The sequence below is a fragment of the Talaromyces stipitatus genome, genomic scaffold (assembly GCF_000003125.1).
Source record: "Talaromyces stipitatus ATCC 10500 scf_1105507295517 genomic scaffold, whole genome shotgun sequence".
NCBI classification, from domain to species: Eukaryota; Fungi; Ascomycota; class Eurotiomycetes; order Eurotiales; family Trichocomaceae; genus Talaromyces; species Talaromyces stipitatus.
In genome coordinates, this window is record NW_002990121.1 from 1,778,919 (window position 1) to 1,802,767 (window position 23,849).

At 46.4% G+C, this 23,849-nt stretch overlaps 7 protein-coding genes across 9 annotated transcripts, besides 4 other annotated features; 4 read left to right on the forward strand and 3 right to left on the reverse strand.

Moving 5' to 3' along the window:
- The first annotated feature begins 282 nt into the window (after positions 1 to 282).
- On the forward strand, positions 283 to 994 carry TSTA_006790 (TOM core complex subunit Tom6, putative). The gene is made up of 3 exons (XM_002488269.1): positions 283 to 509; positions 580 to 629; positions 739 to 994. Exons 1-3 carry the CDS (start codon positions 378 to 380, stop codon positions 743 to 745), a joined length of 189 nt encoding a protein of 62 aa, XP_002488314.1. The 5' UTR covers positions 283 to 377; the 3' UTR covers positions 746 to 994.
- Positions 995 to 1,862: 868 nt separating this feature from the next.
- Positions 1,863 to 2,705, forward strand: TSTA_006800 (uncharacterized protein; the record flags this gene model as incomplete). The annotated part of the gene is made up of 2 exons (XM_002488270.1): positions 1,863 to 2,091; positions 2,137 to 2,705. The coding sequence occupies 2 exons, from the start codon at positions 1,863 to 1,865 to the stop codon at positions 2,703 to 2,705; spliced, it is 798 nt and encodes a 265-aa protein (XP_002488315.1).
- A 1,731-nt stretch (positions 2,706 to 4,436) lies between these two features.
- Positions 4,437 to 6,551: a mobile genetic element.
- Positions 4,692 to 6,779, forward strand: TSTA_006810 (uncharacterized protein; the record flags this gene model as incomplete). Its single annotated transcript, XM_002488271.1, has 4 exons — positions 4,692 to 4,770; positions 4,954 to 5,486; positions 5,590 to 5,706; positions 5,736 to 6,779. The coding sequence occupies 4 exons, from the start codon at positions 4,692 to 4,694 to the stop codon at positions 6,777 to 6,779; spliced, it is 1,773 nt and encodes a 590-aa protein (XP_002488316.1).
- Positions 6,780 to 6,806: 27 nt separating this feature from the next.
- Positions 6,807 to 6,852: a microsatellite.
- Positions 6,853 to 7,115: 263 nt separating this feature from the next.
- Positions 7,116 to 7,157: a microsatellite.
- A 212-nt stretch (positions 7,158 to 7,369) lies between these two features.
- Positions 7,370 to 14,771, reverse strand: TSTA_006820 (sensor histidine kinase, putative). The gene is made up of 3 exons (XM_002488272.1): positions 11,848 to 14,771; positions 9,744 to 11,788; positions 7,370 to 9,684 (listed from the first exon to the last, which is right to left on the reverse strand). Exons 1-3 carry the CDS (start codon positions 14,616 to 14,618, stop codon positions 7,802 to 7,804), a joined length of 6,699 nt encoding a protein of 2,232 aa, XP_002488317.1. The 5' UTR covers positions 14,619 to 14,771; the 3' UTR covers positions 7,370 to 7,801.
- A 155-nt stretch (positions 14,772 to 14,926) lies between these two features.
- On the forward strand, positions 14,927 to 16,752 carry TSTA_006830 (salicylate hydroxylase). Of its 3 annotated transcripts, none has more exons than XM_002488274.1 (3): positions 14,927 to 16,051; positions 16,132 to 16,519; positions 16,571 to 16,752. In XM_002488274.1, exons 1-2 carry the CDS (start codon positions 15,068 to 15,070, stop codon positions 16,495 to 16,497), a joined length of 1,350 nt encoding a protein of 449 aa, XP_002488319.1. In that variant the 5' UTR covers positions 14,927 to 15,067; the 3' UTR covers positions 16,498 to 16,519; positions 16,571 to 16,752. The 3 variants fall into 3 exon arrangements, with proteins under 3 accessions (XP_002488319.1, XP_002488318.1, XP_002488320.1); XM_002488273.1 differs by having other exon boundaries at positions 16,582 to 16,607; XM_002488275.1 differs by having other exon boundaries at positions 16,132 to 16,734.
- Positions 14,929 to 14,969: a sequence feature (CT-rich).
- Positions 16,753 to 16,785: 33 nt separating the features above from the next.
- TSTA_006840 (uncharacterized protein) lies at positions 16,786 to 18,237 on the reverse strand (the record flags this gene model as incomplete). Its single annotated transcript, XM_002488276.1, has 3 exons — positions 16,786 to 17,274; positions 17,566 to 18,051; positions 18,187 to 18,237. The coding sequence occupies 3 exons, from the start codon at positions 18,235 to 18,237 to the stop codon at positions 16,924 to 16,926; spliced, it is 888 nt and encodes a 295-aa protein (XP_002488321.1). The 3' UTR covers positions 16,786 to 16,923.
- A 1,900-nt stretch (positions 18,238 to 20,137) lies between these two features.
- On the reverse strand, positions 20,138 to 23,447 carry TSTA_006850 (mitochondrial exoribonuclease Cyt-4, putative; the record flags this gene model as incomplete). Its single annotated transcript, XM_002488277.1, has 2 exons — positions 20,138 to 22,857; positions 22,918 to 23,447. 2 exons carry the CDS (start codon positions 23,445 to 23,447, stop codon positions 20,223 to 20,225), a joined length of 3,165 nt encoding a protein of 1,054 aa, XP_002488322.1. The 3' UTR covers positions 20,138 to 20,222.
- Between the last annotated feature and the right edge of the window lie 402 nt (positions 23,448 to 23,849).

A 23,849-nucleotide genomic window follows, 5' to 3' on the forward strand; every position in this document is an offset into this window, starting at 1 on the left:
ATTCGGAGGTAAGATTAGTCTCGATCAATCCTGCGAACGCGTTATATGTGACCGGAGAGATTTCGACTAAGGGCCAAGGTCTGCGAAACAGATTGCCTTAAAAAAATCAAATCATTGGCAGACGTAGCAAATCTGGTAAAGTAAAGCTCTTTGAAGTATAACATGTGAGAGCTCTTAACGATAAACTACGGCTGTCCAGAAAGCTTGGACCGCAAAATCTTATCCAATGGCCTCAAGCTAATTTCCGCAAAAGAATTCTTCCAACGCATCACCATCAACCAAGCACTCGACGGAGATATACTGCCATCGACATATTCGGATTTTTCGAACCTTTATATCTGCTCTTTCAACCTTTAACTCATATCAATCTCTCCAAAATGCCTCCCAAGCGTGTTGTCGTTCAATCCGGTCGCCGCGATCAAGAACAAGCCGGTCTTTTCGGCGCCACATATAAGGAGATCACCAACCCAGAGAACGCCACCATTGTGAGGAGTATTGTCATCTTCAGTGTATGCCAGAACCTTTTAATGATACAATATTTCGGTATCTGGAATGAGTGAGCTGACTTTTCACCTTTAGGCCGCCGTTGCCTTCTTCCACAGCAGTTTGAGCGAGTTCCTCATTCCTCCGTAAGTTCATGAAGATTTCACATGAATTCGTGTTTCTAGTACTCCGAACTAGATCTGGAAGGGAAGCTTGTGATGAATCAATTTACTGACAATGATCTTCTACAAACAGTCTATAAATGCTCTCACTGCAACCAGCTCCCCGAATATCCTGCCTTCCGCTCCCATCGCAAACCGACGACAGAGCCTGTACAGTTAGCTCCCTCTGACGTACAATAAAAGTGCTCACGAGGCTTTTGCGAAATTCATGAATAATATCCTCGTTCCACGAAAATGGAGCGGGCCTTGTACTATAGTCTGTTTTGATAATAACGTGTGTTTTGGTAGTCATGGTTGAATCAATATTACACGTTCCATACATCTTTTTCAAAGAATCCTGCATTCGATTTGAGTTTCACGGTCTGAATTATATCATCGACGTTACAGGAAATCTAGGCCCAGTTAGTCTGTCATGGAAAGGAATTAGTTATCATGCTGAAAGAACAGGATCGAGCTTCTCTGAGGCATGGATGGCAACATATTGGCTCCCGTAAATGTAAGTAGTCCTTTCACCGAAGATCAACGGATCTGAAAATGGATCTTATAGTCCTTATACTGAACGAGGCAACCACAGATATTCGGCTCCTGGACAGCAAGCTGGGTTTAGTGCTCCCCATTTCTGAAAGCAAAATCGAATACACTGTACCTAAGTATCAAATAATTGCCTAAATGCAACAGGCGCGCAATGATAGGAAACCTGCCAATATGTGACTCTTAGACTAGACACATGAGTACCATCCCAGGTTACTCGCCATCCCATCTTCATCTATCGGATTGTTAGTGCTAACGAAGAAACCCAGTAGAAGAGATCAAGACGAGTCCATTGTACGAGTCATCTTAACAAGTCACCCGATTTACTCTTCTCTATTCGCATGGAGTCATTCTTGGGCCTAGTCATAACATTGACTACCGATCTCCCATCTTTCTGGAGGCATCCGCTCAAATATGACTGTGTATCATGATTCGAAAGGCAATTAAACTTGAGTCAATACACTCTGATTCATCAACCTGGCGAAAGCTTATAAGGCTGCAGATAGCTCCTCTTGCAAGCCTGAATTTGGACAACAAGCATCAAGCAAGTCCCGAAAATCTTGATATCCTACCGCCTCCCAATACTTGCAATACTACATTATTGGCCCCAACTTCCTCTCTTTAATAATCTGACAGTTCTGCGGTGTTCCTCTATCTGAAGCAACTATGGATTCGTCCACACTGTATGAGTTACCAGAGCGTTCCCGCATATTCGCCCAAGCTCTTGAACTTAAACTTCCCCCCTGCGATTTTTGGATTCTCAGACGTTTGATGTTCTGCACTCTAATCAGACAGTCATTACCTCGTCTTTGGGGGATTTACTTGAATCTGGTGCACCACCGCTTCGAAGACGAGACCACTGCAGCCAAGGCCATTCTGAAAGAGGGTGCGGAAAGTATGGATCGAATGAAAAATAGTGAGAAGGGTTATACTTTCGCAGATTGGCTTAAAGAAGAAACCCCAAAATCCGAAGATATCAAATGGATTGAGGAGACTAAGAGTCGATGGACTCCCATGATAGGAGGGGATTGGGTGCCAGCTAATAAAACTTGGATTGAATGCGTCGCTGAAATGGGCGAACTCACCGAAATTCGTGACCATGTGAAGCAGGAGAGACAGAAAGCCTACATAACATACGCTTTTCTTACATTTAGCGCAGATTTACCGGATATGAGTAAAGTCCGGTGGGGAGAGGCTATTTGGAGGGAATTTGGTTTGGATCAATACCAGGACCCGGCGCTCCTACAACAAGCTTACTATCATGCATTGCATGAAGGTTTCAAAGCCGCAGGTGTTGCTGGTACATCGATTCAGTTTGAGGTCTTCTGGAAGCACTATCGCAACAACACTCTCTTCGAATGGATGAAGAGGAGCCAGCCGATGAATGCCGCGGTTTTTGAACACTGTGGCGCCCGCTTTGTCTCAAGATTACCCGCATCCTCGTCAGCTATGGCTAAGCCAGCAAGTGGAAACCAAGTAATGTCAGTATCCCAGCTGCTGAATCAGTGAATTCACTCAGACATTCTCATTCTTATTCTCAAGGCGTTGACGGAGTTTTGTACGGGTATCATTTGCCCTATTTATTATCGAACTAGTTTTACCAAACTGCCAGAATTGACTCTTCTCACACCGTGCTATCCTATTCCTCCAAATTGAAGAGAACCAATACGTAAATCAAATCATGGAATTAGTCTCATCTAAGTAACCGTAAAAGATTTTGGAACCAAAGGAAGAGGCTTTTATAGCTTTCACGGAGCCTTGAACTTCTACGAATATTGCTACAACTGTCGTCTTATGTAGACCTCGGACCTTCACAATATCTAGACAGGTCACAGAGGGTAAGTACATAGGTCACTGTCCAAACCATTTTTTTCCTGCCAGGTGGGGTTTTCCTTTTTCAGCTGCCGCCGCTTTTGTGAGGGCGCTCACAGTCCGGCTCACTGAATAGATTTCAGTCCGGACTCACGCTCACTGAGCCGCTCAGGGTCGTCACGTGACAAATCTCAGGGACTGTGTGGTCGCTCGGTGAGCGCTCACCGAGCATGGTGGGCTTCTCACTCACTGTTCGTTCACCTAACACTAGTCACACTAGTCTAGTATTTCTTTCTAAGCTTTTAATACGTCCTCGCTATCTAGTTTATGCCACAAAGAAGCAAGCGGTCTTATACTGTCATTGTTGATGACTCCATGAGGCTATTCTTAACGGCCCTGGCCCATTATTTAGAGCTACCTCCTTTACAAACAATGTTGATACAATTTGGATAAACGGTGACGGTGACTGTGACGGTTCTTACCGCTCTACGGCTTAGGGCTATGTGAACGTTGCCCTACGTCAATGCTTTGTTGGAAACTCCCGTCAACCCTTTCCTTTCCTTGTCATGCTTGTTATATCTTTGTATCTAGTTATTTACTATTGTATGGAGATGGCCGGAGTACGCTAGGCAGAGATCACGTGTTGACAGTCCTTTTATATGGCTCCAGCGCGCTGCTCATTCCTAGTCTTCTTACCTCTCCATCCTTAGTAATTTCGTTGTACGCTACCCAATAAGATATTGGCCTGAGCCCTTCACAGGGACAGCATTTCCAAAACCACAAAATAAATGTGAGGGCTCATTCAATGGTCATATTGGCAGCTAAGTACAAGAAAACCAAACATGGAGAAAGAAAGAAAAAACTAGGAACATGAGGCTATCTGCAAACGAGATGTACTGTTTGTCGAGGATTAGGTAAGCTAAACCTAATCAAGGAAAGCCTACAACATTGATACAAGGAAAATTCGAGAATTGAAGTCACAAGATTGAATCTACGAATCAATTTTACAGCTTTGTGTCAAGAATCTTCTATTGAGATTGTCTGGATATCTTCTATATGGGATTCTCAAGCATAAATAGTGTCCAAAAATCCCATCAAGATGTAGATAGAAGAGTGTGCGCAGAATAAGGTCAATATCAATATTTCCACTATAAAGGAGTATTAAGCTTAACTGAGTTTGTGCTAGTGCACAGCAAGTTCCGATACTGTTTCTTGATCACGTGACAGGATCACGAACCCTCCTATGTTGCCAGCGTGCTACACCCGTGGATCTCCCTCCGGTGCGGATCAACTATGATCCGAGAGTCATGTGATCTCCGTAAAGGGGTCAGCGCAGCTGTAGTTAGCTTAGATAACCAATAACAACAACAAGCACAATAACAAACCGAACTTTTGCGAATAACCTCATTGCTGACCGTCACACCATGCTTTCGACATGCAATCTTAGCAATTATCCAGAAACCAAAAAAGACTGATTGGTCCTCACCCAGATCGTACAGACCAATCGCTCTCCTATCAGTCCTTGGCAAAGGACTTGAGCGCTTGGTGGCACGGAATATGGCATGGATCTCTATACACTACAAAGTATTAGCAAGGCAACAGTTTGGAGCTCTCCCACTAAGATCTGCAAATGATCTAACCACATGCCTAACACATGATGTCGAACAAGCGCTAAATCAAGGCATGACTGCCTCACTCCTCACCCTAGATGTCAAGGGCGCATTTGATGCCGTGCTTCCTGGCAGACTGATCCGCAGATTACGTGAGCAGGGCTGGCCCACTAATCTTGTTCTCTGGATTGCCTCCTTCGCTACTGGGCGATCAGTTCAGATCCGACTTGATGGAGAGATTGGACCCTCAACAGACATTGCCTGCGGTCTTCCATAAGGATCCCCAGTCTCAGGCATTCTTTTCATGCTCTACATAGCACCTCTATTCCGTCTAGGAAACCCAAGGAACAGATTTGGTTATGCGGACGACGCAGCTAATCTGGCAATCTCGACATCTCTTGCTACTAACTGCGAAGCCTTATCAGACTCCCTCCAAGAAGCTCTCAACTGGGGTGCTGCAGAGGGCATTACTTTCGCACCAGATAAATATGAGCTACTTTACTTCTCCCGACATAAAGCAGACCAGGAACCAACCTGCACACCTTTAGTGAAAGCTGGATCTATCACAATATCAGAAAACACTAAACGGCTATATCTACGTTGGCTAGGAATCCTCTTTGACAAAAAGCTAACGTTTAAATGGCACGTTGGAGAAACAGCATCTAAAGCCCTCACTGTGGCTAATGCCCTCCGCTCTCTAGGGAATACTGTCCGAGGAGTCAAACCTCATTTACTACAGCAGGCTGTATCAGCCTGTGTACTCCATAAAGCATACTATGGCGCTGAAACCTGGTGGCCAGGACGTACTCGCCCTGGGCCTTCCCAGACTTCAAACCGAGTTGGAGAACATCTTGAGAAACTCACTAAAGTAATACTAACAGGCGCAAGAGCAGTCCTTCCAGCCTTCCGTACAACCCCAAAGCCAGTCCTTTATCGAGAGTCTGGTTTCTCTCCACCAGATATTGAACTAGATTGAATGGCCCTTCTTGCAACTGTCCGCCTACGGCGTCTTGATCCCTATCACCCACTTCGAAGACGCGCAGAACAGATCGCTAGTAATGGCCGACAAACCAGCCGTTTTGCCCGCCGTATACTGGCCCTCCCTAATTCTGAACAGATAAATCCTCTCCAATACGCTCCCTGGCACCCTCGCGAGTCTCGCGAGAATGCCCAAGCTCGAATAGGAGCTCCCATGGGACGCACTAAGGAACAGGCAGCGGCTGATTTCGCAGACTTCCAACGCACCATCCCCAGCTCGGATATTGTAATCTTTTCAGATGGATCTAGGCTAGTAGACGGATGTGCAGGGGGTGGCTATATTGGACTTCAAGCACACCATCAGTTCCTCCGCTCCTCACTCTCATATGGACACGGGAAAGAGATCTTCGATGCAGAAGCAGAAGCAGCTCTAGCTGGTGCTCAAGCAGCAATAGCGTACCCAACAGCTCAATTTGCTACCAACCTATGGATCTGCCTTGACAACCTGGAAGTTGCCACACGCCTTCTATCTCCCTCTACAGGATCTTCCCAAGAAATCTTTGAATCCTTCCGCACCCTTGCAGCCGCCTGGCCACTCCGCAAAAGGCTTCCTCACACCAAAGGTGGATCCATTCAAATCCGATGGGTCCCTGGACACGCCAAAATCCCTGAGAACGAAGCGGCTGATCTCGCCGCCAAAGAGGAAGCTGCCTCTATCCCTCCTGCTCCACACAAGTCCTCATACGCCTCGCTAAAGAGATACTCCAAGACTCAATCCCTATCCGCTGCTCAGTCACAATGGCAGAAGGTGGCACCACAGAGTTATCAAGATCTAGAAATAACTACTTCCCCCAAGCGCCCTGGGGAGCTTCAACTCAACCGACTTGACCTCAGCCGTATCATTGCGGCCCGTACTGGTCATGGAGACTTTGCAGACTACCATGAACGTTTTAACCATGATGATGCTCACCTTCTCTGCCGATGCGGAGCACGAAAAGCACCTCTGCACTTCTTCTTCTGCCATATAGCTAAGAGACGAGCCCCCCGGCCTCCTGGGCCCCCTTCTGAGGTCATCTCTTTTCTCTTAGGCACTGCTAAAGGAGCACAAAAGCTAGCCACATGGCTAGCAGAGACCCACTTCTTTGAGGATATCTGTCCTCGCCAACCTCTCCTTAGCACCTAGCTAAGACAGCCCTACTCTTCCTTTATATTTCTTTCTTCTTTCTTTCCTTCTCTTCTCTTCTTTCTTTCCCTCTCTGCAAAACTTACTGCTCAGTTATGATAGTGGTGGAGTAATAGGCCATGGAGTGTAGGCGGACCATTGCAGCTGGCAAATACCCAAAACCCACTCCAAGTGGACCTCCCTGTAAGACCACGGCAGCTATGGAAATGCGCCGAAGAGTCCCTTATTTGTATATAAATCCGATAGGACCTGAAGCCCGAGATTTACCCCTCGTCGGCCTATGTCCCAGTAGGGATCGGTGGGAAGCGTGCGAGTCATGAACCACGGCCATTAAATACACACACACACACACACACACACACACACAGACACACACACGCTGACCATCACACCTGCTTTCCAGATCCCATTCTCCAATTTTCCTTGTCACCGCAAAACAAACCCCTGTGATGCTATGGTAGCCCTTTCAGCCTACCAAAATATGTCTGATCAAATATTCCGCAAATATCACGAGTAACAGAAAACAGAACAGTTATTCCCATCAGCTACTATATTAGTTGTATGTATTTATTCCCTCCAAATTATTTTTTCAGCAGCCAGTCTGAACTAAATTCACATCAAATAATTCCCTATTAAGCCATCCTGTATGTTAGGCTATACATGTATTTGCAATTACAAAACTGCAATACTTCTGACGGAAAAAACACATATATTCACAACAAGGAAAGATCATTATAAAAACATTCCAGATGTTATCACACAATTAATTCTAACAAACTCCAGAACAGGTCCAGCCTTCATACCACACACAGCATTGAAATTTTATCGGAGTTGAGCAATATATGTCAATCACCATCACCACCACCACATCTTGTCCCCTGGTTGCTTGGGTTATTTCGCGACGTAACGTTTCGTTGGTATCGTACATAATGGTCATTTGTTTCCGGAGTCTTGACATCTCCCCATGCTCCTCTTGCTCGGATTTCCTTGGACTGTTCCCACCCAAATCAAACCGGACCGTGTCAAGACATCACCGAGACATAATTGCCCAACATTCCTCTCAGCGTAGCTAGTTTGACTGGTTTGGAAAGATAGTTGTTCATTCCAACATGAAAGCACTTCTCTCGGTCGCCCTCGATTGTACTTGCAGTTAAGGCGATTACCAAGACCTCCTTCACGTCGGGATCTGGGTCATTGCGTAGTTCACGAGTGGCATCGTATCCGTCCATAACGGGCATTTGCACATCCATTAGCACCATGTGGAAGGGTTTGCCCTCATTGGAATGCATTCGCACAGCATCAACAGCCTGTCGACCGTCACTGTAAGCTTCACACTGTAGCCCTAGGCTAGTAACGAGCTTGACAGCAATCTTTTGGTTTATGAGATTATCTTCAGCAATGCAAACCCGAATTTGACCGCGGGGGATCACTTTGAGGTCGCGGATCATTGATTGTGGTAATTCCTGAATCTCTCGCTCGCTTGCGGCCTCAGTTGTGGTGATCAGCAGCGGCAATTGATCTCTTTCCCTGGTGAATCTGGGAGCCTTGTGAAAGGGTATGTGGAAGGTAACAGTTGTGCCCACTCCTAAAGTGGATTCAAGCGAGATTGTTCCACCGAGGACGTCTTCGATAATCGCCTTACAAATACTCAGGCCAAGACCACTTCCTCCGTACGACCTTGCCGTAGAGCTGTCGGCTTGAGAAAAAGGTTTGAACAATCGTGACTTTTGTTCATCGGAAATTCCAATCCCGGTATCAGATACTGAGCATTCCAGACGAATTCGTCGTTTTCCTGCTCGGGTTACTTTGCCACTGATGCTGACGGATCCATTGGGTGTGAACTTGTAGCTATTGCTGAGAAGATTCATAATGATTTGATGTAGTCGAACAGGATCGCCGAGAACCACCAGATCTGGAGGAATTTGGTCCAGATTCTCAACTGTTTCCAACTTGTTGTCCCGATTAGCATGGAATAGTGCCTGCACTACCTCAGATATAGTATCTTTCAAATTCATAGATACTATTGACAGTTTCATTTTCCCCACTTCAAGTTTCGAGAAATCCAATATGTCGTTGATCAATGCTAGAAGAGTGTCTGCGCAAATCCGAATTGACTCCATATATTCGCCTTGGTCCTTACTTAAATTCGTTTCTCTCAATAGCTCAGAAAGACCTATAATTCCATTCATTGGGGTGCGTAGATCATGAGATATGTTGGCGAGGAAAGTGGACTTTGCGTTTGCTGCTTCTTCTTTCAACTTGATATTATGGATGGCTTCCGCTTCAGCAATCCTGGCCATTTCTTCAGCTTGACGAGCTTGAACAAGCGCACGCTTTTGCACTTCAATCATCGTTACGTTAGAAGCGGATATTTTATTGACTTCGTGGAAAAGCATGGCGTTTGCAAGGGAAATGCCGATCTGGCTGCAAAGCAACTCTAAGACAACAACATTTCTCTGAGTGAAAGAGGACGGGCTGCCTTCGATCTGAATGACGCCTATAAGATTATCCATGTGTAATATGGGTAATGCAATCACAGATCTGCCCAGAGGATATTTCGTCTTGTAAGTGTCAGTGACATTAGGGAAGCGGTCGTCTTCTAGGATGTTTTGAATGAGGACGACCTCGTTTGTTCGTATGACGTAGTGCGAGACATGCTGGGCAATATTGTCCTTCATCTCAGAGAATGGTAAACCATCAACATATGAGCTGTTCCCGTGTTCGAGGTCCCCTACTGCAGCAACTGCGAATCCAATGCCCTCAAAATCTTTCGCTATGATCGCTAGATTAGCGCCGTTGCATGCTTCCAGTAAGATCTCAACCATCCTTGTGAGGAGTTTGTGTATTCGTAGTTCAGAGGACATGACCTGGCTTGATTCCAGGATTATGGACAAATCAATGATATCTGTTGAACGTCAACTCGTTAGAAATCCGTAGAAAAATACTTTTGAGATTCGGACCCACCTAGGCCAACACTTGAAATATCCAGAAGTCGATCGCTTTGAGCTTTTCTCTTCTTCGCAATCCAGAGTTGCTGCTTATCGTGCTCAATGATATTATGCGATTCCGCTATGTCTTGTGTGGCCGTAGGATTAACTGCAAGTTCCTCTTCTAGCGTTTGGCACCCAACGTCGACATTTTTCAAGGATTTAATGGTTTTGAGCAGCCACTCATGTTTTTCAGCAACTTGTGCCGCCTTCCCAGTGGCACTAATTGCAGACCATGCGGTAATAGCTTCCTGTATCACTGAACACGCCACCCTTTTGATACCACGTCGAATAAAGAATTCGCCTTGCAGCTCGAGAGTAAGAGCTTCCTCAAGGGGCCATCCGTGAATATGACAGTGATCGAGAGCTGCTTCATACGCCTGAAGAGCAGAAGTGGTATCACTACGGACTTCGTAGATCAATGCGTCTAGTAATAATGACCACATGCCGTAATTTGCGTTACACGCTCTTTGTGCAAAGTCGATCTCGTCCTTGAGTTCGAGCACAGTCTGCAGATCCTCTTGGGCATCTTCCATGGTATTTTGAAGTCTGACCGTGAGCAAAGAGAGTGCCAAGTAAAATATTGCGGCATATCTCACTCGAATTGACCATAAGCTGGGAACAGTGTCCAGTAAGGACTTGCCTACCTCAATGGCCTTCAGATGATGTCCGAACACATAGAGAGGGATCATCGATAGTCCATGATAAATATTGCGAGGGCGATCAGGGTTACTCGCGTGGCTTTCTAAGAACGCTATAAACTCATATGATTCATGATTATCATCTGACATGACATCCTCAGCACTCTGCCACGCAGTTTTTCCTTGCAAGCTCCGCGTAACTTGCCGCACGCCAATTATGGTGGCACCCGCGCGAGTGTCACTGGGCCACTCTGGGATATCCATAGGACTTTCATCGCAAAACATCTCTAACTGCGCCATGTCGTGTCCCAAATACAGTCGAGTCATTGCCATCGACGACAAGCTCATTAATGTGACATAAGGATCGCCAGACAACAGTGATGATTCAATTAAAGTTTCAAGGACAGGCAGAGATGATTCCATCGAGACTCTTAAGTGACTCACGAACAGGTTGTGTATCATGGCAGCCCTATGTTTGAGCCATGTGTCTGTGCAACTATCGGCGAGGCTTTGTGCCAAATCGCTGAGTCTCACTGCTGTATCGAAGTCCCGGAATCGACTAAAAGCAACCATTGCCAAATGAGCACAGCCGATGATGACGTGGATAAAACCACCACGATCGACGTGTAGTTTAACCATCTCAATTGCCATTCGATAGAAGGCCAACGCATCGTCCCAATAAGTTACTACCATTGCATCAGCCATCACAGTTCCAATTGTGCTCATGTTGACGTCCTCTTGGACGACTGTTGGGTAAAAGTTCACGTCAATGCAAGCTTTCAACTTCTCGTATTCAACATCACATTGCTCGAAGGTTGTAGGCTCCCGCAAATGGACACCAAGCTCATCCAGGCACGTAAGTAACGATTCCATCGCTTGGCGGTGGTTCCCATTTTGTGAGTGTATTTTTGCTTTTACCACCCATGCCCGGGACCTGTGTATCGGGCTCGTGGAATTCAAAAACACCTGATTGAGCAATTTCTTGGACTGCTCGACGCGACCCTGAGACCAGAAAGCTTCCGCAGCAGCTACATGTAATGATAAAGTCTCATTCAAATCCACGTCCGGGGCGTTGGCATCCCAAGGATTGGCCTGAAGAAGGTTGAGACAATGACGGAAGAGCCATAAAGCAGTTGACCCAGCACCAGTATGAGCAGCAAGTTGCGCGGCGTCCCATAGAACCCTTCTATACTCAATTCTACTAGCAACGGATTCCTCTATCAGACGTGACGCAAGGGCGATATGATGTCCCAATGCATAACGACTTTCGGAATCAGGTGCCGATTTTATCATGGCCTCGGTAATAATGAAGTGCATTCTCTCCACCGTATCACTTTCCTTGAGAGTGGGTGCAACTTGTACCAGTCTATCATGGACAAATCTGCTCCAATTAGTTAGCTTGCATATTCTTTCTTCCATATCCTAGAACGTCGACAGTACCGAAATTTATCATCTGTCTCCCAGGGAACGATAATATGTTCCTGAAGGAGAAATTGTAACCCATCCACTAAATCTGCCTCCGACCGCCTGACAAGATCTATACAAGAGGAGTTCCCATTACCTTGGCCATTACTTTCCGCATCGAGGGATAGTAATGGACTGGTCAAGACTTTCTGCAACAAAGAAAACGAAAAAGTAGTACCCAAAAGAGAGCCCCAGACTAAAATCGCACGCGCTGGAGCAGGAAGTTTTTCTAAACTTCTTTGAAGGAAGGAGGAGCCGAGTTCTTCTCCAGCTGAAGAGGTTAAAAATTCGGTAAATATCTGATTCAAGTCAAATTCCCATCGGTTATTCTTTCCGGAGAACCAGATATAGTTCTTCTTATAGCATGTACTTAATATGATCCGCATGTAGTATGGATTCCCTCGACTTTTCTCCTGAATGACAGCTACGAGGGGTTTCACACTCGAATTCGGGTCTTGATGCATTGTGGTTGCCACATAACCCATGATTTCATCCTCTTCCAAGGGATTCAGGACAATCCTGGTAACTCTGGGAGTCCCTATCTCAAAAAGTGACTTAATACCTTCAGATCTGAGCTCGGACGGGCGGCCAGAGAGTATCAATACACAAGAATGTCTCGCCTTCACGATGTTGAGGATTACTTCAAGGGACTCATCATCCGCAAAATGAATATCGTCTATGCATATGCAGATCATTTTGTACTGGGATAAAATTCGGAGGATCCGAAGAAACGTCTCCGTCAATCGCAAGTTCTTGGAGGCGGCATTGGAAAGGAAGAAATCGCTTTGGCTTGGGTTATTGTCTGAACCTGAATCTGAATGAAGTTCACTTCTGTGTAGCTCTCCGTTGGTCGATGAAATTTGTGGAGTCGCCGAGACGTTCAGAGATTCCGGTCGAACAGTTTGCCTACCTAGTGAAAGAAGATGTTCAGGTAGTTCAAGAACCTTACGAAACGTTGGCCATATTGGTTGCAAAGATGCACGAACGCAACTGTGATATTCAGTTGTTACATCATCTTCAGAAAAGATCTGACTGAGGAGACTGGCAAGGATGCCTCTAAAGGGCTCGAAAGGTATTTTTTGAGCTGGATCAAGGCGAGCCATAGAAACGTATCCCACTTCTCGAACGGCTGGTTGTATACGGTTCAGCAGATCGGTTTTACCTATTCCCATTTCACCTGTTATTGTAATAACTTCACACCTGCCATTGCGACGAAAGCTTTGTGCAACCCAATTTTTGCGTAGAGAATTCAACGGATCTACATGACCATGCATGTTGGAGTTTCTAGGTATGTGGTTGTCCGGAATTTCCTTGGTAGAATGAGAGTCTTGAGAAACAGTGAGCTTGGCTTGATTGGAACGGCTTCCCGATTTAGTCTTCAGCGTAGTAGAGCCAGAGCTGGAGGAAACGGAATCGACTTCCACGTTCTCAAGATAGCTTCCGCTTATGGAGGAATTCGAGTCAAGTGTGTACAACCCACTTGAATTCTGGACAGTCGCCTTTGCCAACATAAGCTCTTGATAGGAACTTACTTTCTTGACGACGTCGATAATTGTATTAAATTCTGAACTCCGACCGAACATATGCGAAGGTAAGGTGAAGAAGGATGAGGGATTATGCTGTGCTATCTGCAAGGTTTTTAAATCATCAATGTTACCACTTTCGAGCAATTGACGAATCTGTGAGAGGTCCCGTTTTACCGATGAACCCGTATGATACCGTTCAGCGGCAGATTTGCGTGTCATTTTCAGAATCACGTCCGATATGGCGTCAGGAACGTCCATCCGTTGCGAAGTAACCGTTGGCAGCCTGTTGCCCAGGACACTCTGGACGATGTCGACTGGATCAGTGCCACCAAAGGCGGGCTTACCAACGAGCATCATCCAAAAAAGAATGCCAAGGGCATAGATGTCTGCTCGGCTATCTGGCTCTGCAGGTAACCGGCCGGTCTGTTCGGGAGCAATAAACTGTAATTTGTTTCTAACTGCCGGATCTTTAGAAAATGAACCCCAGCCGCCACCAAGGATATTATCAAACGATCCTGCGCCGTTTCCGCTGTGGAAGAGTTTCACAACACCGGTTACGTGGTTAAAATGGAACGTATCACCCCGAATTTCGCCGTGGATTATTTTCTGTCCGTGGTGAAGGTGTTGCAGGCAATCACACGCGTTAATGGCAAAGTCGAGAAATACTGCAATGGGAGTCTGGGCTCCCTCACCGCATTCTCCCATAGCCGAGAAGAAGGAGGAGTTGAGCGGTATACATTTGGGCAGTATGTTCGGGCCAGGAGACTCAAAAATGGACGCGATGAGAGGGTCGGCGTCTTCAGAATCATCCGACAGCCGAATTAATTCGATTGGAATGATGGTGTGATGATTATTTTGCGGATCGGAAGCTCGTGCCATTGATTTGAGAAGACGAAATTCTCGTTCCAATCTCAGAACATGAGTTGACACACGAGCTACAACTGGAACCAAGGTTTGGCATCCAGCATTGGATTCGCTATGCGCGGAAGGAGGCGATGCTCGCATTCGGATTCTTGGAGAGCTGCGAGCCAGCAACGACGACCCCGAAGGGGTTGTCGTCGAAGCTGAAGAGTCATATTCAGTGGAATGTCGATGGCCAAAAATATGCCAGTGGTCGTAGGTCGAGTAGTAAGGCTCGATGGAACGATCCCACGTGTAACTGGAGAGTTGCGACAGGCGTTCGAAAAGGCGAGAAGCGCGGGGCTCTTGAATATTATCCATCTCAAGCCAGGCCCTGCAATCCTCGTAGGGATGAGAATCTGATTAAAAGGAATGCATAGATGGCTTTCCTAATGATACCAACGATACAAAAACCAGAGATGTCACCACACAGGATAGTACGCAGTAGTAGTGAGGAGTAGTTAGTTAATATGCAGATGAAGGAATTGCCAGAGGGCGAGGTTCGGTGATCGACGCGGTTCTGATAAGCTCAGCCAACCAGAACCATCTCCGAGCAGATTCTGCATCGGCTTTATCTCGGTAAATTATTTGCCCTTTGCCCTTGCCCCTCTTTTCTCCAAATCCCGAACGGCTTCTCTCTTTCTTTCTCCTCCTCTTCCTCCTCTCCTCTTCTGGTTGCTTTCTTCAGCCTTAAGTAACCCTGCAGATCATCTCCTTGATGTCGCATCAACTCTATTTATCGTCTCTACAAATTCTCTCCGTTTTCTCGCATGTTGAGAGAAATCCTCATAGTGGGCGCTGGCACCGCTGGCCTGGCCAGTGCCATTGCCCTCCGCAAGAACCTCATGCCCCGCAATGCCGATATCCGGATTTCCATCTTCGAGCGTAAAGAACAGCTGTCTACGTCCGGAGGAGCTGTCAGTCTCACTCCCATGGCACAGAAGCTGCTTGATGAACTAGGCGTTCTGTCTGAACTTGATAATTTGGGGTCAGAAGGCGGCATCCAAGTCGGTTCTGTCGAGCTGTTCTCATTGCGTACTTCCCGTTCTTTGGGCCAGGTCCGATTTACTGACGAAGACGGAAACAATTATGGCCACTTTGTCGCCCGGAGAGTAATGCGCTCCAGTCTTGCGATTGCAATGGTCGCGGTGATTGAAAAGCTAGAGAATATCTCCATCCACTATAATAAAAAACTCGTTGACGGATACCCTGATGAGAATGATGCTAATCGCGTTACTCTTCGTTTCGACGACGGAACAACTGCAACGGGAGACTTAGTACTGGGATGCGATGGCGTCCATTCACCCACTCGCACCCAAATCGTCGATCCCCAAAATGTTGCAGAGTATACCGGCATTTCCTTCATTCAATCTACCTTTGACGCCTGTACCATGAAGTCGCCGTTCTATTTCCAAACCACAGCTATGAATCTCTCACGGCAGATATCACTGCTGACAACCTTTTGCGATCAGAATCGCGACAAGATCTTCATCGCAGCTATTCTGCCTGTCAGCCAACATGTCGTAGACCAGCACCGCGCCGGCTCTGGAATGGAGTTCCAATTGACCAGTCGAGCAATGACGACTGCTCTCCGGTATATGGTTCGCGAGCGGTCTAGGCAATGTACGCAACCGTGTCTCCGTGAGATGATAGACAAGCCACGGGACTGGATGCTTTATCCTGTATACCAAGTCCAAGCCGGTCGGAAGTGGTACATTGACCGTATTTTATTACTGGGAGATGCTGCACATGCTGTATGTATCATGTGCACTCCACGCTTGCTGTTGGATTGACTCGCAACTAACGTGCTAACTTTTCGTTTCTCGAATTGTAGATGCCACCCCGAGATGAGTCTTCGACATATGCACTTGAAGACGCTATCTTTTTTTCTCAGATCCTCACCCGATATTATGACTCCCCCTTGCAAGACGCGTTTCGCGCCTTTGAAGATCTGCGACGTGGCCTAATAGACAAGGCATTTGATGCCTCTCGTAAATTATGGCAGGAAAGTCGAGATATGGGTCTTTTGCCAAGTCAGATCAAAGAGCTGATAACGCCGATCTCCTCCTCATTGGAAAAGTCCACAGATGCACCCAAGACAGGTACATTCGTCACAACGGCGGCAATTCCTGTCCCAACACTTGACAGTTTTTCAGACTTGTCAGTGTATTCGTTGGCGCAGAGATTTGCCGACAATTAATTCACGGTTCTTATCATTGCATGTATGGAACCCTTCAATATTCAATACCATTCATTCAGTGACAGGTAACTAGACTATACCTAGAATGAGGAAACATGTTGCTAGATATTCAATCACTAATAAATTTGGGTATCTCGATATCCTGTGCTGGCACCCTACACGCTGTCTACAGGCTGGTTATATTCTTTTAATGTAAATGACTAACCATTGTCTCTACTATGTATATTAATGGTTATGCCCTTGTAGATTTTGCATGTTTTAACGTGTTGGAAAATTTTAGATTTGTTCAAACTTCAACTAGTATCCATTGGTCATGTTGCTACTTCTTCTACCTAGGTAGCCCTGATCTCTCATTGTACATGCTTTCACACTTCCAACACATATAGACGCGAAACACATGTATAAATCATCCAATATTCAGGGCTGCTATCTGTTCTTAGCTTTCACCAGCAACGGGCCCTTTAAGTCACTTATCCCAACACTAACCATCTCCGGAATCTGGCCCTTGTACAAACCCTTAGCTACATTCATACGCTCCAGGTCGCTAGCCAACTCAAACTCAAACTGCCTTAAGAGCGTGCTCAAAAGCTTGTAAATGTTGGTTGTAGCCACTGTTTTGCCGATACATTGACGGCCACAGAGACCGAAATGCATCAGAAGACGAGACTTTGTGGCAATGGTGGGATCATCCCATCGACATGGGTTAAAGATACTGTGGTCTTCACCCCATACTGCAGGGTTGTGGTGAAATGCATGGTTACATACGGCGAGAGATGTCTAATTTACGAAATATCCGTCAGTTTCCAAAATCCCGGTCTTCTGGGTAAAGGTCGAAAAAGGAAGTAAAAAAAAAAGCTCACTCCGTATGGAAAATGGGACCCTTCGATTGTTACCCCAGCCGGATCCATGACGCGACGTGCCAAGGGCATCGTAAATACAGGAGTGATTCGGAAGTTCTCTTTCATACAATTACGTAGGAAAGGTAGTGACGCCTCGACGGTGGTGACTGGGTACGCTGCCTCGCCGGGATTCAGGGGAGGCAAGTTGGAGTCAATCTCCTGGACACACGACTTTGATTGGGTAAAGCTCGTCACGGAGCACCCGGGCTCCGGCGCCAATCTTTGCTTCTGCAACTTTCTTAACCAGCTGGTGTTCCGCTTCATCTCGGCAAGCAATTCTAATCCGGTTGGTGTTCTTTGGGTCTACGGTAACAGCGCGACATCTCCAGTTCATGTGGTTTTCCATGTTTCGGATCTCTTTCTCAACTGCTGTCCTAATTGAGCCTGCGGACATTCTATTGCTTTCATCATCTGCCATCTTTGAGGTATCTATCGTGCAATATAATGTATCGGTGATAGTGGTCAGTGTCGTGTGAAACAATGAGAGGATCCATATATTGCTCAGTTGACGGGTTGGAGGTGTGCAGGCAACATCCGCGTAGGACGGGTCTTTTGTAGGATCTGGAGTGGTGATTGAGATGCGCAAGGATTGGATTTCGCGCAGGATCTCTTTGTGGCTGTTTTGTGAGCATGACTCGGAGTAGGCTTGTTGTGCCTGCGGTCTGCTTGTCAGGATTTATAGTTCATGTAGAACCTCTGCTAGGGCTGTACTAAATTCTTCTTTGATTTTCTTTAATTCTTTCTTATGCAGGTCATCTCGTTGTCTGATCTCTTGATGGAGTTTACAAACCCGATTGTGGCCAATAACGCGATCCGCAAGGGTATGGTTTGGCGGTCCCATTCTCTCACCAATAGGCCCTATTGTCGAGAGGGACGGTGCAAGATGTGCAAAAGTGCCAAAAGTATGGGCATGTCCAAGCTCAGTGTCCGAGTTGGAAATATTAATGTGGACTCTGCGCGGAGGAGCATCCGACCTGGGAATGCCCTCACAATTAGAGTGGGGATTTAACACCCAAATGTGCTAATTGCAAGGGTCCCCACAAGGCAGTGAGCACGAGTTGTCCTATCCGTAAGGAAGCGACAGATCGTGTGCGCCAGGCAATACTTATGAATGGGCTGGAATATCGCGTTCCTCAATATTTATAAGAGAAAATGATGCAGTAAATCATTGATCCAACACCAAGCGAAGCCGCTCAACAAGTGGCACAAAAACCGGCCTCTAAAAAGGTCACTAAGAAAGCAACAACCAGCATGATAAAGCGCGCTAAAAAGGCGCAACCAATAGCAACTGCACCAACCGCTGAGGCCAGCGCGCTTGAGCCTGAGCCAGTGGTAATGTTAATTGAACGCCCAATAACCCTAAATGCTCCAACGGCGCATTAACCGCTACGAACAACCGTACGAGAAACGACCAAGCCGATTCCATTCGCAGCAAATGGCGCTGAGAAGCCTCGCCGAGGACGACCTCCCAAATCTAAATCGTCCAACAATGACGACCAGGATTATGGGCCTGAGGTATTAGTTAACACCGCTTTGGCAGCCAGTCAACCGAACGCTCCGACGGGTACAATTGATCCAGTGCTGCTTAATAATCTTAGCACCGTCCCATCAACCGCACCACAACACGTTCACGAGGCCTCACCCAACCGGTCAATATGCGTAATGACCCAGAACGCCCTCTCCGTGAGCAGCGATAATAGTACAAAGAAAACCCCCTCTGACCACATAGTGCCTCGAGAAGCATCCACGTTATATGATATAGGGTTATTGCAGGTATAGCTCCTTTCTAGCATAGTCTCTGATCATAGTTGCAAGCTGACTACTATATAGTGTCATGCCATATTTCCAACTTCAGTTATTATTATGGTCCGCAGTAGCATGGGCCCTTGACCATTGTGTAGGTAGTTAGTTACTTATTGACTGATATAAAGCGTGATACTTCAGTCACAGAACTACTAGATCTTCGTTCGCTGCAATAGCATTGTAGGCATTTCGCTTCTGTATTAATAAGAAATTTTACTATGTCATCTTGGTAGTAAAAAAATGTTGAGAGGGTAGTAATCGTTTAGTACTATAGTAAACCTCCGCATATTAAAATATCACGGTGCTGTAAGCAAAATTGAGTGACAGGAAACTAATCTTAGTATTATAGGTTTGGTATACTCTTATGCCGTGAGTAGGACAACTTACAAGTTAGATATGGCATTACATTATCTTACTCTGTTTGCCCAATTTCGAGCCGTAATTTCTCATGGTCTTTAATACTCCTCATACTGCCCGTTAGCGAAGTTGACTAGAATAGCCAGGATGGTTTATGACTGCTATTAATACGAGGTCAAGCAGAGATAAGACGTGCGAGACAAAGTATGTGGATTTAGATTTGACATCGTTAATATGATACTCGTAGAGGAGAAGTCGTTAGTGGTGATCTAATAGAAGTGCCAGCGCCATGGAGGCATACATTGTGCTCAGTGAGCAAATCAGTCTGCTCAGCTTTGGATCACTGAGCATCCTCGTAAGCTTATGTAAGGCTCACGGATCGGATCACGGCGCTCAGGGTCGTGCTCAGTTCTACTCAGTGAGTAAAAGCGGCGAGGGGGTGAGCACTAAAACGGAAAGGGAAAGCCGCGGCGCGTCAGGGAAAATCCGGTACGTAGGTAGCAAACCGCTGGATTCGTCATCTAGTCTGTTAAATACTAGACCTACCCCGGTATCTGAGTAGTTAGCTCTGTGTAACTTGTCCGATTGAGGATGTCGTTCATATTTAAGGGAGATGAACTACATAATAATATACATGCCTATAATATAATACATCTTGATTGTGGACTAAGCCCAATCACCGGTCCTCTCCCAACCCTTCACTTTCCTCACAACCTCCATCTCAACAACATGCTTCGCCATATTAACAGCGACGATCTTTGCTTCCACCGTACTCAGAGTATCCAAATCACGGAATTCCTCAGTCACAAAGAGCTGTACTCTAATACCAAAGGGAAGATTATCCGCCGCATACGCTCTCACATAATTCGAATCCGTAGATGAACTACCCTGAATCTGCTGTCGTACCAAACAAGGGAAAGTCTCGGGCAAGTCTTCACATTCCCCAAAATAGAAAGCGCGGAAGAGGAATTGGCACACCCAAAACGTTTGTGAGAGGGTTTGCACGGATTTTATAAGTGGGTACTGGGCTTTCATATTCTCAAGAATGAGGTCAACTTTGTCCGTGGAGAAAGGTAATGAAGCAGCGGCATCGGGCTCTGTGCTGTTGAATTTCTTGTTGTGTGTCCTTTCGTAGCGTAGAGCGGCTTCGATCTGGTAGTGGGCTACCATATCGCTGTATCGGCGCAGGGGACTGGTTACTTTTGTGTAGGCGTCGACGCCTAGACCGCCGTGCGGCAGGACGCTGGAGGAACTGTACCCTTTGGGAGGTGCGAAGCGGAGCCAATCGTTTGCAGTGAAGTTTTTGAGTTTTTCTGGTGTTAATGGTGGATATTCAGGGTGAAAGTAGGTTCCGTCGTATACCAAGGGGATGTTTCGATCTGCGCTCCATCGTCCGGCAATGTGGCATGCAAATCTCATTACTAGTGCCACGAGATTCTTTCGGCTTAGATTGGGAACGTCGTAAGGGTCTATGTCGCTGACTGGGAGGAGTATGCTAGGATCACCCTGAAAATAACCGCCTTCCCACTCCAGTTTGTCTGGATGCACCGAAAATGGCGGGATGGGTTTGCCGCTATAGATGGATAGGTTCTGTTGACCCATGCTGTCAGGCCAGGTCAGGCCACCGTTTTCTCTCCATTTGGTATTGATTTGCGTCATGATTTTTTGCATGATGTTGAAAGTCTTGGTTTGCTCTTCGGTAAATGCAGGAGATTCTGAAATTACTTTCTCGAGATAATCCGAAGGGGGCTCTTTGCCGACTATGTATGTCTGAGATCCCTTCGTGTGACCATCAAGGGTGTTTCGCAAGCCGGTATGAGTTAGGTAAATGACATTTCGTGCCAATCCATTCGTGATATCTGCTTCCAAGACATCACCGTTTGTATTGACTTTGGCTGAGATCGTAAGGGTAGGGCGATTAGGAGCAAGACTGAAAGATTGAGTCGTAAAATTAGACGGGAGCATGGGATAGTGCCTCTCAGGAAGATAAACAGTCGTCAGACGTCTGGCTGCATTTTCAGAAATAGGGTCATCATGCGGTGGTAAAAACGCGGTGGGGTTTGCAATGTGCACACGAAGCCAAAATGTGTCGTCCGTTCCGGCGACAGGTTCTAAAGAAATACCGTCGTCAATTTCCTTTGCACCTGGGTCGTCGATACAGTAAATAGGTAAGTCTCCCCAGTCGACTCTCATATCTGCCATTGTATCATTTTGGTATTTATGGGGATCGCTGGCAGCGATTTGCGCAGCTTCCATCATCTTTTCAGCGTCCGTATCAATGTTATGGCCTGGGAGAGCCAGTAGGTGATCCAAGGCATATATGTTTTCCCAAGCAGGGAATATACCTAGCTCCTGTAACAAGAGTGGAATTGCCCCGCGTTGAAGCTCTATAGCCGTGTACAAGCCCGTTGACCGCATAATGTGAATAGCAGCGTATCTCGCCGAGGTCTCATTGATCCGATGCGGTGGGATTGAGAAATGTATGAGATACTCAAGGATGATTTTATCCGAATGATCAAACTGCTCCGTGACCACCTTTTGGTAGGCCCGTCCGTCGGGCAAACTATCCGCTTCGAACTGCTGAGCAGACGGGCCAACACTGGACATAGTTGTTGGAGATCTGATACTCCGACTCTGCAAAATTAATTTCTGAGCCTTTTGGAGAAACTTCTGCAGTGGGTGGCCTTTGAAATCGGATGGTTGGTATAGGGCAATCCGGCATAGATGATCTTCGTGTTCGCGAACCCACCCTATCACAGTGTTGAAACAGTCTGCGAAGCTTTTCGGCCGCACCAAGTATCGATCAGAGAATATAGACGAGCGGTCAGCGAGAATAAGGAAGGGTGACTGTTGAATAGCCTTTTGTGTCATGAAAAGTGCTTCTGGGGTCACATCATCTATGCTGATATCAAGGGCTTTTGCCGCGATTTCCGGAAGAGTATATACAACACGCTTATCTGGAGAAGCGATTAAGGCATACAAATTGTCGAGTCGTTTGGCGTTATCTCTGTAAAGTTTCTTCTCTGCCTCGGAAAACTGTTGAAGCATAGCCATAAGAGGTGCTGAAGCAGAGCGAGGGACTCCTCCTTCGCTTATTTGTTGTATATTGATGTCCGGCGTAACCGCTGTATCAGGAAGGTAAGGGATCAGTGCATCGGTCAGTTCCTTGGGTGCGAAGTTTTTGATCACGATGTCGATGTCTTTATCTGATGCGACTCGCCACTTCCCTCTAAGCGTATAATATTGTTTTTGTCTCTCAACCGATCGTATGTATACTGCAGGCGTTGCCATAGTGGTCCCACTGGATATTGTTAGAACACAGGCGCAATTTAAAGCACAAAGCCAGGAATAATCGTCCTACGAATAAAATCCAACTAGATCGCCCGGCTCTAGTATATCCGCAACCTCGTAGTTGTCGTCTGTATTAATATTCAAGTCCACGGCTTCATTCAAGCTATTATGAGTCTGTTCAACGGCATCCTCATAGACAGCTTGGCCATCGTTAAGCATGTTTCCAGTCCATTTTATAGACTGCGGTAAATTCGCGTTCGAGGTACCCGGACCCCGGACTGGGTCTTGATAAGTCAAGTTCTGCTCCTGCCATTTGCGTAAATATTCTCTAATATCCCTCTTGGTTTCAAACTCCGTCTTCAGAAGGATATTATCGATCGTTGTTTTTAGATCATCGGGCGTTTCTGGCTGTGCGGACGGTGCGTAGTGTCTAGAGAAGAATCTAGCGCCAATGTGTTGTGCGATGTGGTGTCGTCGACGAACAGGATTCGTAGCCAATAAAGACCGGCGTTGAGAAAGATGACGGCGCATCGAATCGATATTCCGGACTGATGCCGACAGTCGGCCTTTAGTTTGTCCCCATCGGACCGAATATGCCATCCTCGCTCATTTGTGAACAGCAGCTATCGACCCTAGATAGATGTGGTGGACATTGTTCAAGAGTTTATCGAATCTGTTCAAATGTTGGCAGTCACAAAAATTTCCGGATTACATTACTGCCGGCAGTATTAATGCTACCGCCTGGCCCGTCGCATGGCGGTGAGCTTTTACCTATTAGTCACGTGACTTTACCACAATCGGATGATTCGATTCCCGCTCAGACAAATGATATTGCCCGAAGGATGCTGTGGCGCAGCTGGACTTAGCTAATATTAGCCAGCTTGACTCAGACATGGTCCGTCCATATGGCGCTTACATGTTTCTCCCTTTTTAGACTCGCTTAGATGAAGTTACACTTTACGCATGCTCAAATATCAGAAATATGAAGGAGGAAAGAGAAGA